This window comes from Jaculus jaculus, chromosome 4, assembly GCF_020740685.1.
Source record: "Jaculus jaculus isolate mJacJac1 chromosome 4, mJacJac1.mat.Y.cur, whole genome shotgun sequence".
Taxonomy (NCBI): domain Eukaryota; kingdom Metazoa; phylum Chordata; class Mammalia; order Rodentia; family Dipodidae; genus Jaculus; species Jaculus jaculus.
Window position 1 is genome coordinate 176,726,261 of NC_059105.1, and position 16,614 is coordinate 176,742,874.

At 42.5% G+C, this 16,614-nt stretch overlaps 1 protein-coding gene across 1 annotated transcript in view; it reads right to left on the minus strand.

The window, feature by feature from the left end:
* Positions 1 to 1,161: 1,161 nt before the first annotated feature.
* The window catches only part of Guca1c (guanylate cyclase activator 1C), a 33,510-nt gene continuing 18,057 nt past the window's right edge, over positions 1,162 to 16,614 (minus strand). Inside the window, exons 2-4 of the mRNA XM_004663941.2 lie at positions 12,000 to 12,149; positions 9,274 to 9,361; positions 1,162 to 1,361 (exon numbers count right to left, since the gene is read on the minus strand). Coding sequence (XP_004663998.1) covers positions 1,186 to 1,361; positions 9,274 to 9,361; positions 12,000 to 12,149 — 414 coding nt within the window. The 3' untranslated portion in view covers positions 1,162 to 1,185. The remainder of the gene's footprint in view (positions 1,362 to 9,273; positions 9,362 to 11,999; positions 12,150 to 16,614) is intronic.

Consider the following 16,614-nt stretch of genomic DNA (forward strand, 5'->3'; position numbering starts at 1 on the left):
CCCCGAGGTGTGTTTGAATCCTAATTTGAATACGGATGCCTAATACTGCAGCTTTTGATGTAAAGATGGTTCACACATGGCCTTGCAAACCTCCCCTGTGTTTCCACAAGAAACGCATCCAGTGACGGACATACTAATGGGCCTGTGATGGAGAGTCCAGAACTAAAAAAGTTCTAACTCATCAAGAAATCCCATTCATCATTTTGTTTTGGGGAAGGGATTTAAAAAATGAAATGTCAGTGCTATAATGTCAGGGACATTTAAAATGTCAAGTGCTTGTTGTTGCATAGCCTGGCTGTCTACAGCTCTGATCAAACCTCCAGCTGGAATCATAATTACAGATGATACATCACATTTTCATGCACAACTGGACTCAAATTTATGACAAATTGGATAGAAACATTCTCCCTTCTCAGCCTGAAGCTTTCTCCCCTTTTCCTACATACCATGCCTTTTCCTTTGGAGCAAAACATTATTACTAATTCAAGACAGCTTTCAGAATTAGGAATTAGAAATCGAGACAGAAAAATAAACTTTTAAAAAAATATTCCAGAATCTAGTCAGTTATAAAATACAGTTGCAAGCCAGGCGTGGTGGTGCACGCCTTTAATCCCCGCACTCAGGAGGCAGAGGTAGGAGGATCGCCTTGAGTTCAAGGCCACCCTGAGACTACAGAGTGAATTCCAGGTCAGCCTGGCCAGAGTGAGACCCTACCTCTTAAGACCAAAAATAAATAAATAAATAAATGCATTTGCAACAAGAGCTAAGGGACCATAAGGACATTTTCCCAAGTGCCTGTTTAATCTAAGAAGCTGAGCTGCGGAGGTATGCCACAGGTAGTCTGGCTCTACTTCAAGATGTCAGTGGGGGCAAGGGTGCAGGGGAGCATCCTTGGGAGCTCCACTTTGAAGTGACAGAGACGGAGACAACCCTTCAATTGAATCAGAATGGTTTAATCTGTGCAGTGCACAACACACCAAGAGAGAAGCAACCAAGCATTTGTGAGGGTTTTATGGAAGTTTCAGCTGGAGTAAAATAAATGCTGCCTTTGGAAGCGCATGTCAGTGACAACGAAGACCAAAGCCTAGAGCCAGCGCGCACGGGGAATTCCGCCCGGCACCCAGGGTTTACCCCTCTGACACGCGGGGGCCGGGGGGGGGGGGGCTGCACACAGCGACTCCGTTTTCACCTGCGCGGGGCAGCTTGGTCGGGATGCTTGGTGTGTTCGGTCTCCGAATCAGGCTGCCTCCCATTGCAGATAATGTTCAGCACATTGGAGAGGTCAAAGCTCTTGGAGACCATCTGTAGGAGATCCTCATCTTTTTCCATGCCACTGACGAACTCTTCTAAAGTCAATTGTCCTGGAAAATAATAAATGATCAGCTCACAAGAGGCGGTACCTAATAAGACACCCACACCACTCACTGGCATGCACAACGTACTCAGTGGTACATGCTTGACATACTCAGTGGCATGTGCACAATGTATTCAGTGGCACATGTATGAAGTGTACTCAGTGGCACGTGTACGGCGTACACAGTGGCACATGCACGATGCGCTCAGTGGTACGTGTATGACGTACTCAGTGGTACATGCTTGACGTACTCAGTGGTACATGCTTGACGTACTCAGTGGTACATGCACGACATACTCAGTGGCACATGTATGACGTACTCAGTGGCACATGCATGGCATACTCAGTGGCACATGCACGACGTACTCAGTGGCACATGTATGATGCACTCAGTGGCACGTGTATGATGTACTCAGTGGCACATGCACGAAGTACTCAGTGGCACATGCACGACGTACTCAGTGGTACATGCACGACGTACTCAGTGGCACATGCACGACATACTCAGTGGCACATGCACGACGTACTCAGTGGCACATGCACGACATACTCAGTGGCACATGCACGACGTACTCAGTGGCACATGTATGATGCACTCAGTGGCACGTGTATGATGTACTCAGTGGCACATGCACGAAGTACTCAGTGGCACATGCACGACGTACTCAGTGGCACATGTATGATGCACTCAGTGGTACATGTATGACGTACTCAGTGGTACATGCACGATGTGCTCAGTGGCACATGTACAATGTACTCAGTGGTACATGCATGACGTACTCAGTGGCACATGCACGACGTACTCAGTGGTACATGTATGACGTACTCAGTGGTACATGCACGATGTGCTCAGTGGCACATGCACGACGTACTCACTGGTACATGCATGATGTACTCAGTGGCACTTGCACGACGTACTCAGTGGTACATGCACGATGTGCTCAGTGGCACATGCACGACGTACTCAGTGGTACATGCATGACGTACTCAGTGGCACATGCACGACGTACTCAGTGGTACATGCACGATGTACTCAGTGGTACATGTATGACGTACTCAGTGGTACATGCACGATGTGCTCAGTGGCACATGTACGACGTACTCAGTGGCACATGCATGACATACTCAGTGGTACATGCACGATGTACTCAGTGGCACATGCACGACATACTCAGTGGTACATGCACGATGTGCTCAGTGGCACATGCACGACATACTCAGTGGCACATGCACGACGTACTCAGTGGTACATGTACAACGTACTCAGTGGCACATGCACGACGTACTCAGTGGTACATGCATGACGTACTCAGTGGCACATGCACGATGTATTCAGTGGTACATGCATGACGTGCTCAGTGGTACATGCACGATGTGCTCAGTGGTACATGTACCACGTGCTCAGTGGCACATGCATGACGTGCTCAGTGGCACTTGTGCTGCTCATCTTTCTGCAGCCGATCACCTGTACCTGACTGCGTGCTCACAATGCCATGGTCCACTCACCAAAGGGCTGGCAGCGTGCAGGTGCTCGAGACTGCATATGCAGATGGAAAGTGCTTTCACTCTGCTTCCTAAGCCTTCTGCATTCGTCTCTGCATTTCCCCCCAGATAAATTAAAGGGATGGCATGTAGGTTATTCCCTGGAAAGGCTCACTTATGCAGGTCTGGATGCTTTTCATCAAAGACCCAAAGCCGGCCTGGGAGGCACAGGTAGGAGGATCGCTGTGCATTCCACCCTGAGACTACATAGTGAATTCCAGGTCAGCCTGAGCTAGAGTGAGACCCTACCTCATAAAACTAAAACAGAGAGCCAAAGTCAGTAAGAGATATTTGAGCTGAACATCACAGGACCCAGAGTGGCTACTGAGTGCTTATTACTTTGTTTGGTACATAAAGGCACATTTCAATTTTGGAAGGTGCTTTATTTTTACATGTTGCATGCACACATAATTGGCATCTACCTGGCTGAGAACTGCTTCTGTGTGAAGGACACAGGCTCAACTTTGGGGGACCCTGGATGATCATTATTAGCGGTGTTCCTCTGTCACTCAATACCAGGTCTGGCAACATTATTAATAACAGGAAATCCACCTATGTGCATTTGTTTAGTGTAGGTTTTGCAATCTAGTTATTATGCTGATATCCATGAGTCACGTATTTCTTGTCACTCATCATCTTCAACTCTTATAACAAGTAGGAGCCAGAGTTTATTGTGCACGCCCACATTCTTCCTCCTCTTCTAGGGTCTCACTCTGGCCCAGGCTGACCTGGACTTCACTGTGCAGTCTCAGGATGGCCTTGAACTCATGGCAATCCTCCTACCTCTGCCTCCCAATTGCTGGGCTAAAAAGTGTATGCCACCATGCCTGGCTTCACATTCTGGTTTGAAAGGGGGGGGGTGGAGACTGTTTTTCAATTATACTTCTTTTGCATCATAACATCATAACTTGGCCAGAGCTCAGATATACTAGCAAAGATAGGATCAGGAGATGGGAGTGACCAAGTTTTCAAAGGAGGATGCTGATTTTTTAAAAATATTTTTTAATTTTTATTTATTCATTTATTTGATAGAGAAAGAGGGAGAGAGAAAGAAAAAGAGAGAATGGGCATATCAGGGCCTCCAGCCACTGCAAATGCACTCCAGATGTGTGCACCCCCTTGCGCATCTAGCTAACATGGGTCCTGGGGAATTGAACCTGGGTCCATTTGTTTTGCAGGCAAACGCCTTAGCTGCTAAGCCATCCTCCAGCCCCTGATGGAGACTTTTAAACCAGAACTCGAGTGTCGTGTTCATGACCGCCATGGCTTTGCACCACGCTCCTGTCGAAAGCTCAGATCTTTTTTGTTGGTCATTCAAAGAAGTATATTCCTTTATGTTCTGATTCTGTTTCCTTTTCTGCTCAGTTACCACCCTCTTTCATTCCCCGCTCTGGCCTCTCTTCTACTCCCCCAGTTTGTCATCATGAGCCACCCATGGCTCCCCTTTTTCCATGCCTTTGGGTCCCTATTAAACTTGTCCAGAAGTTTTTGCACCTGTTGCTGTGATCAGCATGCATAAGTAAGTTTTAAGAGTCATGTCAAGAATCACTCCTAACCAGAGCCTGTTGCTGGGATCGGCATGCATAAGTAAGTCTCATGAGTCGTGTCAAGAATCACTCCTAACCAGAGCTTGCGCTGATGCAATTGCTCTCCTGCTGCTTCCTATTTCCTGACTTACCTTACTACCTTGCCTATTTTCATTCTTTCAGTTGTATGAATCTTGAGCTTCACGTCCATGATTCACTTCAGGCTCTTTCCTATTATTTTGTCTCACTACATAAACATAAAACTGATTTGCTACATTATAACAATAATATATTCTCCTGGTGAAAATTCAAATAACACAGAGAGATGTAATTAAGGAATCTCCTTTAGCTCTTTTCTGGTCACTGTTCCTACTTTCAAAAAGTAATTGTATCCTGCTAACCAAGACCAGGAGATATCTTGCATATATATTTCCAAAATATTCCTCTAGACACCTTTTTCTCTACAGGTATCATCGCATAGTGTTCTTATTTGTTCTTTTTCTAATTTTTTATACAACTCCTCTTATCAAATACTCATTCATTTCCTCCTTACTTACAGAGTATATATTATGCACCCGTGCAAGGAATATCCAAGTACACAAATTGAAATTGGTTAAAAATTCATAGAACATACATTCCTTCATTTACTTTCCCCTAAAGTTAATCCTATACTTTTTTCTTTAATCTTTCAATTTTGACTTGCTGACTTTATAACAATTACTATGAAATACTTCATAACCATTTTGCCACAATAGGCATGCTTCTCAAATTGGAATTTTATACATGTTTTTGAAGATTCAGGGGATTATATATTTGTGTATTAATGATTCCCTTTATCTTTTTGTCCAGTATTCTTTTGATAATTAGATACCAATGATGTATGCGTTAATCACCTTTCTAGTTGCTCTGACAGAATATGTGACATAAGCAACTTGAGGAGGCGAAGTTCATTTTGGCTCACGGTTTAGGAGGCGCAGTACATTGCAGCAGGTTATAATAGCAGGAGGCTGCTAGCTCACAGCTAGAAGGATCAGGAAGCAGAGAAAGCAATGCCAAAACTCCACTGGCTTTCCCTTTTTTCCTTTTTCATTCTTTTATTTTCAGTGGTGAAGACCAAACCCAGGGACTTGTGCTTGATAGGCAAGCACTTAGCCACTGAGTTAAATCCCCAACATACCTCCATCCTTTAAAAAATTTTTATTTAACAAATCTATTTATATGTGTGCATGTATGCATGTGTATGTGTGTGTATGGATATGTGTGTATGTGTGCATGTGTGTATGTGTGTATGTATATGTGTGCATGTGTGTATGTATGTGTATATGCATATGTATGTGTGCAAGTATATGTATGTATGTATGTGTGTGTGTATAAGTGTGCATGTGTGTATGTATGTGTGCAAGTATATGTGTGTGTGTGTGTGTGTGTGTGTGTGTGTATGGCACATGAAGTCTCGACGGTAGATGCTGGCCATGGGGGTTGTTGGTGGTCACTTGGCCTTACCTCAGTCCTCATCCTTGTTTCCTGGTTTTCCCAGATGGAAGGAGCTCTGCCACATGCTCATGCCACCATGCACAACTTTTCCATGCCTTCCTTTCCGTGATGGACTAAGATTTTGTGAAAACCTGAACCAAAATAAATCCTTCCTCCCTTAGGTTGGTTCTGTCCAATATTTTGATAAGAAGAGTAACTAATTATATCACCTGACACTTGGTTATACTATGTAATACCCCTTTAATGATTTTCTACCTAAAGCATGTTTTGTTAGTTCTAACACTGTGTGCAGTTTTCATAAAGCAGGGGTTCCTTCTTCTTCCAAAGCATGCGTGTGGTGCTGGAGAGATGGCTTAGCGGTTAAGTACTTGCCTGTGAAGCCTAAGGACCCCGGTTCAAGGCTCGATTCCCCAGGACCCACGTTAGCCAGATGCACAAGGGGGCACATGCATCTGGAGTTTATTTGCAGTGGCTGGAGTCCCTGGCGCACCCATTCTCTCTCTCTCTCTGCCTCTTTCTCTCTCTCATAAATAAGTAAACAAACAAAGTATGCATGTGCTGTGTGTATGCTCCTTTTAAAATGAAATTTTTGTTTGTGTATGTGTTTATACATGTGAATATGCATGTTATTATGTGCACAGACACGTGTGGGGGTATGATTGTGCACATGTGTTCACGTGCATGTAGATGCTAGAGGTACCATCAGCTGTCTTTCTCACTTTCCACTCTTTTTTTTTTTTTTTTTCTGAGACAGGATCTATCGCTGAACCCGGTGCTCACAGGTTTGGTTAGGCTAGTTAGCTGCCAAGTTCCAGGGATCCTCCTGTCTTTGCTCCCCAGCTCTCAGTCGGTAAGTGAACTGCCACCAGGTCCCGCATCTGCATGGCTGCCGGGGATCTAAACGCAGACACTCATGCTTGCATTATCAGCATTTTTACCAGTGCACCCCTCTTACCAGCTTCAAAAATGCAACTTTCAATCAGAGAAAACAGTCAGCATTTGTGGTTTTTCTTTTGGAGTCACATCTATTTTATTAACATTTAAGACAGAGGCAGAGAATGAGAGCGGTACGGAGATAGAGAGAGAATGAGAGCGGGACAGAGAGAGACGAGGAATGAATATGGCCAGGGACTCCAGCCACTGCAAACAAACTCCAAGCACATGCACCACCTTGTGCATCTGGCTCACATGGGTTCTGGGGAGTCCAACCTAGAGCCTTAGGCTTCCCAGGCAAGTGTCTTGACTGCTAAGCTGTCTCTCCAGCCCTCACATCTCTTTTTAATCTAATCATTTCTATCTAAAAGCCCGTTTTGTTTTGTTTTTTTTTGTTGTTGTTGTTGTTGTTTGGTTTTTTGAGGTAGGGTCTCACTCTAGCCCAGGCTGACCTGAAATTCACTATGGAGTCTCAGGGTGGCCTTGAACTCACGGCAATCCTCCTACCTCTGCCTCCCAAGTGCTGGGGTTAAAGGTGTGCGCCACCATGCCCGGCTTTTTCAAAGCCCGTTTTTATCCTACTTCCCACATCAATTTGATGGAAACATCCAGATAATTAAACAAAATGTCCTGCATCATTTATTTGTTTTCTGTATCACACTTTTTGTGTCCTCAAACTATTAGAAATTTACTTTTATCTTCAGGATAATAAAAAATATACTCACATTTATCCAAGGGATGTTGCTTTCTATTATCCTACTCCTTACACTAAATATTATCAAACATTCATGCCCTATTTTTTTTGAAATCCACTGAGTATTCTGTCTAAAATATTTGTAGTATCATCTACTCTCAGAGCACTCATCCTTTTCCATCAATATTTTTAGTCTAATCTGAAACAGTCTGTGTTCTCTCCCCCAATCTTTGACATCTTATACCAACTATGAGACTAAAAATGAGGATAGAAGAAAAGCTCATAGCATTTTTCCAATGTGATAACTATGATTTTTAAGGTGTAGTCTATGGAAGGCTTTTATCGGCCTTGTCAAACCTTACACTCTCCACTCTCCTGGCCCTGTTCAGGTCTTTGAGCCCCTTACCAACTGAGTGGGCTGACAAGACTTCCTGCGGGTTTTCACTAGTGCAGGCTTGCTCGATTCTCTGAGCTCGGGGTGCTACTGAGCTGAGTGATTTCACACTGGGAAGCTCTTGTGTTGCGATTGGCAGCTTCTCAATAGTGGCTTCATTGGAATTTTGTCTCAGCCTCCTCACTGCCCAGAGAGGCCATACTCCACACAGGAATATAACCCTCTCCTGCCCTCTTCTGTCTGGTGGCAGAAGTGACCCACACTGGGCAGATGGATTCAAGGGGACAGACTGAATTGGATTGCTGACAACTGAGACTAGAATTCCCATGCCTCTTATTTTCGTTTTATCTAATATCTGCTGAAATTTTTTTTCTTCAGAATGCCAAGTTTTCCTGGTTTGGGGAGATCGTCTGTAGAAATAGCATCTAAATTTGAAGTCAAATGCTCACTCTCCACTTAATGGGCTCTGAACTACTGGGCACCAGCCTTTCTCAGTTCTGCTGGAACGTCTGTGCCTTCCCTGTCCACCAGCTTCTGACCGAGAAGTGCATCCCTAAGAATGAACCCACATTTCAGGTAAGAAGGACAGATGGACAGCTAAGCATAAGAAATAGAATTGCAGAGAAAGCAGTGGTGTAGATAATTATAGACAACTCTAGAGACATACCAAAAGGAAGGAAAACTTTGATGGAAGATTGCACAATTACAGAAGGAGTTTTTTTTTTTAATCTATTTTATTCATTTGAGAGAGAGAGACAGAGACAGAGAAAGAAAGAGGTAGATAGAGAGAGTGAGAATGGGCACACCAGGGCATTCAGCTGCTGTAAATGAATGTCAGATGCATGTACCCCTTGTGCATCTGGCTTATATTATAGGTCCCTGGTAATCAAACCTGGATCCTTTGATTTCACAGGCAAATGCCTTAACTGCTAAGCCATCTCTCCAGCCCACAGAATTTTTTTTAAATTTATTTTTTACGTTTTTGCAGTTGAGAAACCTAGAGATTGTCTGTTCATTGATGGGAAATATCCAGTAGAAAGATAACATTAATACAGAATTACCAGAACAAACATCAAACGATAACTTTGCCCATACTCTCTCAAGTCCTTTTCCTGGATTCTCTTTAAGTATCTTCATGAGTCCCAAAGGGTCAACCAGCACACGTGGAATATAAATATGTTCAATAAATATTTAATGCAGAACTTTGAACCACTGACGTTATGAAACTCAAGTCTCATTTAGAGTTCCCTCAACATTTCCTTCTTTTGGGTAAGTCGCCCTCCCCACCACCGTCACCTTTGTAAGAAGAGAGAGCCAAGGCGAGTGTGTCCCTTACCATCGTTGTCCACATCAGTCTTACGGAGCACCACATTGACTAAGTCCTCTGGATGCAGAGTTTGCTGGCCATTGAGGGCTTGAACAGCCTATAAAGAGAAATTTGATCAAAGAGTTCACCCTTGCAAAAAGCAAATGCTTTTTACATTTCTGTCCCAAGGTGATAGGCTTGGGGAATGTTTCATGCTGTCTAGTCTGTTGTAGTCTGCTTATTAAGAGATTTCATATTATTTAAGGTAATGAAACCGGGAAGTGAAATTTACTATATGCAGTCTGAGGTGTGATTCTATGTAGCATCTAGCTACTTATTCAACATACTAGGAAGCTATGAATGCAGACGGCCCCTTGGAGAAGGCATTAGAATGGCCATGGTCTAAGAATTCCACAAAGAGGCATAGTGCTCAATTTCAGACTGATTATTCTTTAAAATTAGAGATAAACATAAGTGAATGATTGGAACTCAAAAAAAAAAAAAAAAAATCCGTGGTTTTCTCTCTGGCTTCTACCACCGGCTCTTCTGGCTCTTTGTGTCTTTCTGTTGAGTGACTGGCTGGCTGCCTGGCTCGTGCCCTGCAGGTAGGCAGTGCTAAGGAGGGACCAGACCCGCTGGATCCTCCCAAGGGGGTGAGGAAGATGTCACACGACTCAGAACCTCTCCTAGTCACTGGAGAAAAGCCACACTGAGTCTGTGAAGCAGGAACTCGCTTGATTGTTACAGGTGGTTGCCTATATAATGCTGGGAAGAAGGCGGGGAATCTAGGATGGGGGAGGTAAGGGCCAATAGTAAACCGCGACCTTTGAGCTGATTGGTCCCATAACTCCCGGAAGAAGCAGGCCAGAAGCCATTAGGCAGCTGGCCCAGGCAGATCACCAAACTTCAGCTAGCTCAGGAAGTTCCACTAGGCCTCCCTCCCCGGGCCTCTGAAGGCCCAACAACTGGCAAGATAGATACATCATCCTGAGAGGGACAATGAATTCCTCTGTCATTCAGCCAGCATATTTTCATCATAAGTTCTCACAGATCTCAGGCAAATGCCATTTCCAACTGTTCTAGAAGGAAGATTTAGCCTCTTCCCAAGGCAATTAGAACAAGTGACCCAGAGATTCATGACAACCTGGAAGCAGAGTCGTTCTCTGGAAACTTAGAGCTATTGTACATTTAACATGAAGGGATTTGTGGGTGAATCAGTTCTTAGGACTGGATGCTGCTGGCTGGCGGAGCACAGTGTCTCCCCAACAGGTTCTGAGCATTACCCATTCTGCAGGGCCCAAGGGCAGAAAAGGGGGCGGGGGTAGAAGTGACCAGTCCTTTTCTATATTCATTCAAAAGCTTGTTCTAAGGGAAGAGAAAGGAGCTAGAACTAGATTGCATTGTGGGGGGGTGCGGGTGTCAGGAAGGCAAGCATGCTGTGTTCCTGTGACTTAAAAACTCATTTAAAGTTAAAAAAAAATTGTTGGCACCGTATCTCAATTAAAGGGTACAGCCGTAACTATGACTAACTCTCTTGCTGATTTCCAAGTATTATTAATTTTGATTGTGAAATCAGTGATTTTGAACAATGCTAGCACACAACTCAGCTTTATTCTCCCAAATCCTAAGGGCCCCTTACTCCTCCAGATAGCCTTGCTCGGGGAGATCCAAAGCAGCTGTGTGCCAGCTTCCTCTCACGGAGGCCGATAATGGACCCGTGGGGGACACCCCAGCATCTCCGCTTCCAGTGAGGCCTAATGCAGACGCTGTCTCGACAGAACCCTAACCTTTGCTGCCAGGGCTTGCTGCTTTCGTCTTCACGAGCCTGTGTTGCTCAAATACTCCAGCACGGTATTTCCCCAAACTACAGCACACATCTACATTTTGAGGACTTCCTTAAATGCCCCTATTTCTGATTTTGGGGATACTATTACAAGAAGATCTCAATTTTTTTTTTCTCAAAAACCTGCAGGCTGGGCTGAAGAGGTTGCTCAGTGGTTAAAGGCACTTGCTTACAAAGCCTGATGGTTCCAGGTTCAATTCTCTGGTACCCACATAAAAGCAGACACACAAGTGATATGTGCGTATTCTCTTGTTCTCTCTCTTTATAAATACATACATATTTTCAAGAACGCTCAGGCTACGGTTTGGGTCTTGAGTGTCCCCCCAGAGGTCCACGTGTGAAAGCCATGGTCTTCGGTCCGTGCTGGTGTTGGGGGTGGTGGGATGTTACGGAGGCCTACTGTCAGGAGGTTGGATCACGGGGGCACACCCACATGGGAAACACTCAGACTCTCTGTTTTCTTTCTCGTTGCCGTACGTGAGCAGCTTCCCTCCTCCACGTGCTCCCACCATGGTGTTAAGCCTGGACCCAAGCCAAAGAAATACAGCCAACCAACTGTGCATTCAAAACCTCTGGAACTATGAGCTAAAGTAAACCTTTCTTCCATATAATTTGTTTGTTCTCAGTTATTTCATCACAGTGATGCAAAGCTGACCAACACACCATCTCAGCTATTTTATGCCCTTTCTTTAAGACGTTAGTACATCCTCTGTAAAATCTGTCATCACCCTGGTATAGTTTTGACTCTCAACCTCTTGATAGCTTAGCTAAATTCCAAGCTTTCATTGCTTTAGCAATTCAAATTGTGTATTCCACAAGTGGCCAAACACCTAAATAGTTACCTCCTGATCCATAGAAAAGAAAGCTGGATTAAGTAGACAATGGCCCACAAAGAACACTTCTATCCACTTACTAGGAAGATATTCAGTAGCTCCTTTCTGTCAATAGAACCATTTCCATCAGCATCATACAGCTTAAAATACCATCTCAATTTTTGTTCCACTTTTCCTCGTACAAATAGATTTACAGCAGCAATAAACTCTTTGACATCAATAAATCCATCCTAGGGAAAGCAAAGTGAAAACAGAGATAAATATTTCGGAGGAAAAATTTTTTTCTTGTTTTGAGAAGCCATTATTCATGAATAGGACCTTTAGTATAACAATATAATCTAGGAAAGTATGTTAATGTTCCTAGTACTTTATTTTAAAATACATGTACATGCAGTTTTAGGCTCACCGCACAATTAAACAGAAGGTATAGGGATTCCCATATGCCTCCCCAACACGAGTCTTCCCATTATCAACTTACTTGTCAAAGGACATAGAAATGGGTTAGGCAGTCAAGGTAACAGGACCCTAGAAGTGATTTTTTCTTTCCTTGATTGAAAGCGGGAAATGGGGCTGGAGAGATGGCTTAGCAGCTAAGGCCCGTGCCTGTGAAGACTAAGGGCCCAGGTTCAATTCTCCAGAACACACATATGCTAGATGACATGGTGGTGCATGTGTCTGGAGTTTGTTTCAGTGGCTACAGGCCCTGGTGCACCCATTCTCTCTCTTTCTCTAAATAAATACAAATAAAATATAAAAGTGGAAAATGTCACTAAGCTTACAGAAAGCTGGATGTTACAACCTTCCAGGAATGATTTCTAGATTAAGCCTGCACCCTTCCCTTTTTGCTTCCTTCTGTAATATTCTAGGCTTAATCTCCCTTCTCTTCTTTCTCCTAAAGTTTTAAGCTATAACAAAATCTTTCTGAATGTTAGCCTGTGGTGGATTTCATTCTTTGAATTCATAGGATAAGGATCTGGAAACACCCCGAATTATCTGTGTGCTGATATTCAAGGAACTTCAAGTTTCTGTATCAGTGGTAAATTTTTTTACAAATGGTGAATCTATGTTAATACACTATTGTTATTCAACACTCAAACTTCACATTAGCACCATTCTTATTGTTTTATATTCTATGGGTTTTCAATAGAATAATAATTAGAAAAAGCAGGAAAAAAAGCAAGAGAGAAGATATGGCTCAACAAAAGACATTATTTGTGGCATCCTGAGAAGGGCTCTGACCAAGGAGGTCAAAAGCTCCCTCCCTTACAGACTACGGTATCCTACAGACGTGCATGTCACTGGAAGTCTCTGGTTGCAGGAGCTCCGCCTTGCCTCAGGGCTAGGGACACTTTAGCAAAGTGATAATCAGACAGGTGGTTTGAGCCTTTCCAGGAAAATGACAATGGAGACGGGTGCTCCCCGCTCAGAGTCCCAAGATGGAAGCCTTCTGGTTCTAACACTGACAACATGTGTCATCCTTATAGTGTGATCCAGAGTCACTTGACTCATCTAAGAATCCTCTGTGCTCTAACTATTGTTTTCTATCCCTAGTTTTGCCTTTTCCAGGATATAATATGGTTGGAATCTTACAGGGCATTACAGTTTCAGATTTACTGCTTTCTCTTGGTGGTATATATTTATTTCTTTAATGTCTTTTCATTGTTTATTTTTTTCATGTTTTTAACTACTTATATTTGATATTTTACATTTTATTACTTTTTAGTTAACCTGAATATCATGTTTTGTTGTGATATTTTCACACATGCACTTTGTTCCAATTCAATCCCCTGTTACTGTCCTTGTAACCTTGTAACCTTTCACAGCAGTCACCTCTCTCCTCCCAAATATTCTGCTTTTATCATGTATCTGTACATACCATACACCCATATAAATCCACTATTTCCTGAATTCTTGGAGTCTTTTTCAGAAACACATCATCTATGCCTTTATCTTGAAGTGTTTTCACTATATTTTTCCCAAACAGCTTTAAAAATTCAGGCCTTACATAAGGCGTTTGGTCCATTTCAGATTGATTTCTGCAGTTCATTCTACTTCCATTCCTCTATGTGTGGAGATTGACTTTTCCTAGCACCATTTATTAAAGAGGTCAACTTTCTTTACAGTGTGTGTTTGACCCCACTTCTTGTCAAGAATTAGGCAACTGTAGTCATGGTAGTATTTTTTCTGGGTCCCTTACTCAAGAACATTGGTCTACCTGCACTTGCTTTTGGCTTCATTTGAAATCCGTTATGATGATTCCTCCAGCCTTGTCCTTTCCACTTAGCATTGCTTTGCCTCTTCAGGGTCATTTGTGCTTCATGTGAATTTTGAGACCTTTTTTTTCCTAGTTATGTGAAGAATGTCATCTGAGTACTGAGGAGTGTTTCAGTGACTGTGGAATGCCTTTAGCACTAAAGCCACTTTCACAGGATAATTTCTGCCTGTCTGTGAACATGGGATGTCTAGTTTCTGGTGTCTTACTCAAGTTGTTTCTTCAACATTTTAAGGTCTGCAATATAGAGCTCTTTCATCCCCTTGGTTAGATTTATTACTAGGTATTTTATTTTATTTGGTTTTATGAGATAGGGTCTTGCTGTATCTAGCCTAAGCTGACCTAGAATTCACCAAATGGTCTCAGGGTAGCCTTGAACTTATAGTGATCCTTCTCTTCTGCCTCCCAAGCGCTGGGATTAAAGGTGTGAACAACCATGCCTGGCTTTTTATTTTATTTTTGAAGTTATTGTGAATGGGAACTCTTCCTGGTTTCTTTTAGCACATTTGTTATTGGTGTATAAAAATGGTTTTTTTTTCTGGTTTTTGATGTTCTGCAACTTTGCTAAAGGTATTTATCAAATCTAAGGGTTTTCTGGTGAAGTCTGTAGGGTCTCTGAAGTATAGGATTAGATCATCTGCAAATAGGGATAACTTGACTCCTTTCTTTCCTTTTGCATTCCTTTGATTTATTTTGCCTTATTGCTCTAGCTGGCTTTAAGAGCTATAATGACTATAAGTAGAGACAGTGGACATCATGTTTCATTGATTCTAAAGGCTATACTGTCAGGGTTCCCTCATTAATATAATGTTGGCTACAGATTGTCCATACATAACCTATTTTATTCTTTTGGTTTTACAAGGTAGGGTCTCACTCTAGCTCAGAGTTCACTATGGATTTAATATTATGGAATTCACTATGTAGTCTCCGGGTGGCCTTGAACTCATGGCTATCCTCCTACCTCTGCCTCCCAAGTGCTGGGATTAAAGGCATGTGCCACCACACCTGGCTCATATACAACTTTTATTATGCTATGGTACAGGCCTTTTATTTCTGGTTTCAGAGCTTTTCCCATGAAGGAATGGCAAGCTTGTGAAAGACTTTTCCTGCACTGATTAAGATGATCCTATGATTTGTGTCCCTAGGTCTATTCCTGCACTGTGCAGTATCTGTTGATTTGTGTGTGCTGAGCCATCTTTGCATCTGTGGAGCTTGATCGTGGTGCAGGACTGTTTAAGTGTGTTCTTGAACTTGATTTGCCAGTCTTTTTTTCTGTTTGCCTCTCTGTCTACAAGGGAAATTAGCACTTTGTTTCCTTTTCTTGTTGAATTCTTACCTACTTTCGGTGTCAGGGTAATACTGTTCCTTCCTTTTCTGGTCTATGGAATAGTTTGTGGGGCATTGATGTTAGCTCTGTAGGAGTCTCTCAGAGAATGGGCCAGAATCTAAACTGCTTTACTGCTGCACCTTCATTGCTTGTGGTAACCTCTTTGCATCCATCCTGATTCAGCTGTGGTGTGTTATATGATCTAGGAACTTATCCATTTCTCCTAGAATGTTCAGTCTTTTGGGATATGACCCATCAAATATAATACATCCCTAATTTGTGGATTTTATTTTCTGATGAATTATGTTCTTTTACATCTCTAGTTTTACTAATCTTGCTTTTCATTACTTTGATTAGGGGGTTATCAATTTTGTTTATCTTTCAAAGGTTGACTTTACACTTGATTGATTCTATGTACTATTCTTTCTGTATCTATTGCATTAATTTCTACTTTGATATTTATTATTTCTTGCTACCTACTACTTTGGGGTTGCACTTGTGACTGGTTTTCTAAGATCTTGAAGTACATAATTTATTTGTCTGAGGTCTCTCTGATTTTTAAGAGAACCACTCATAGCTGTGCGCTTTCCTCTCAGAAATGCCTTTGCTATAACTAAGAATCCAGATAAGTTATCCTTATATTTTCATTTGATATTGTAATGTTTTTAGCTTCCTCTTTGATTTCTTCAGGGACATACTGGACATTACTTTCAATCTTCATGTATTTATGTAGATTTCATCGTACAGATTTAATTTCTCTTTTTGTTGGTTGTTAGTTTTATTTGACTATGAGCTGATAAGATGCAAGAAATTAACTCTCTTACAGCTGTTAAAACTTGCTTTATGACCTAAACTGTGATTTATTTTAGAAATTGTTACATAGGGTGACGTTTTTCTCTTAAAGTTTTTAATATTAAAGCCGGGCATGGTGGCGCACACCTTTAATCCCAGGACTCGGGAGGCAGAGGTAGGAGGATCGCCATGAGTTCAAGACCACCCTGAGACTCCACAGTGAATTCCAAGTCAGCCTGGGCTAGAGTGAAACCCTACCTTGAAAAACCAAAAAAAAAAAAAGTTTTTAATATTATTTTGTTTT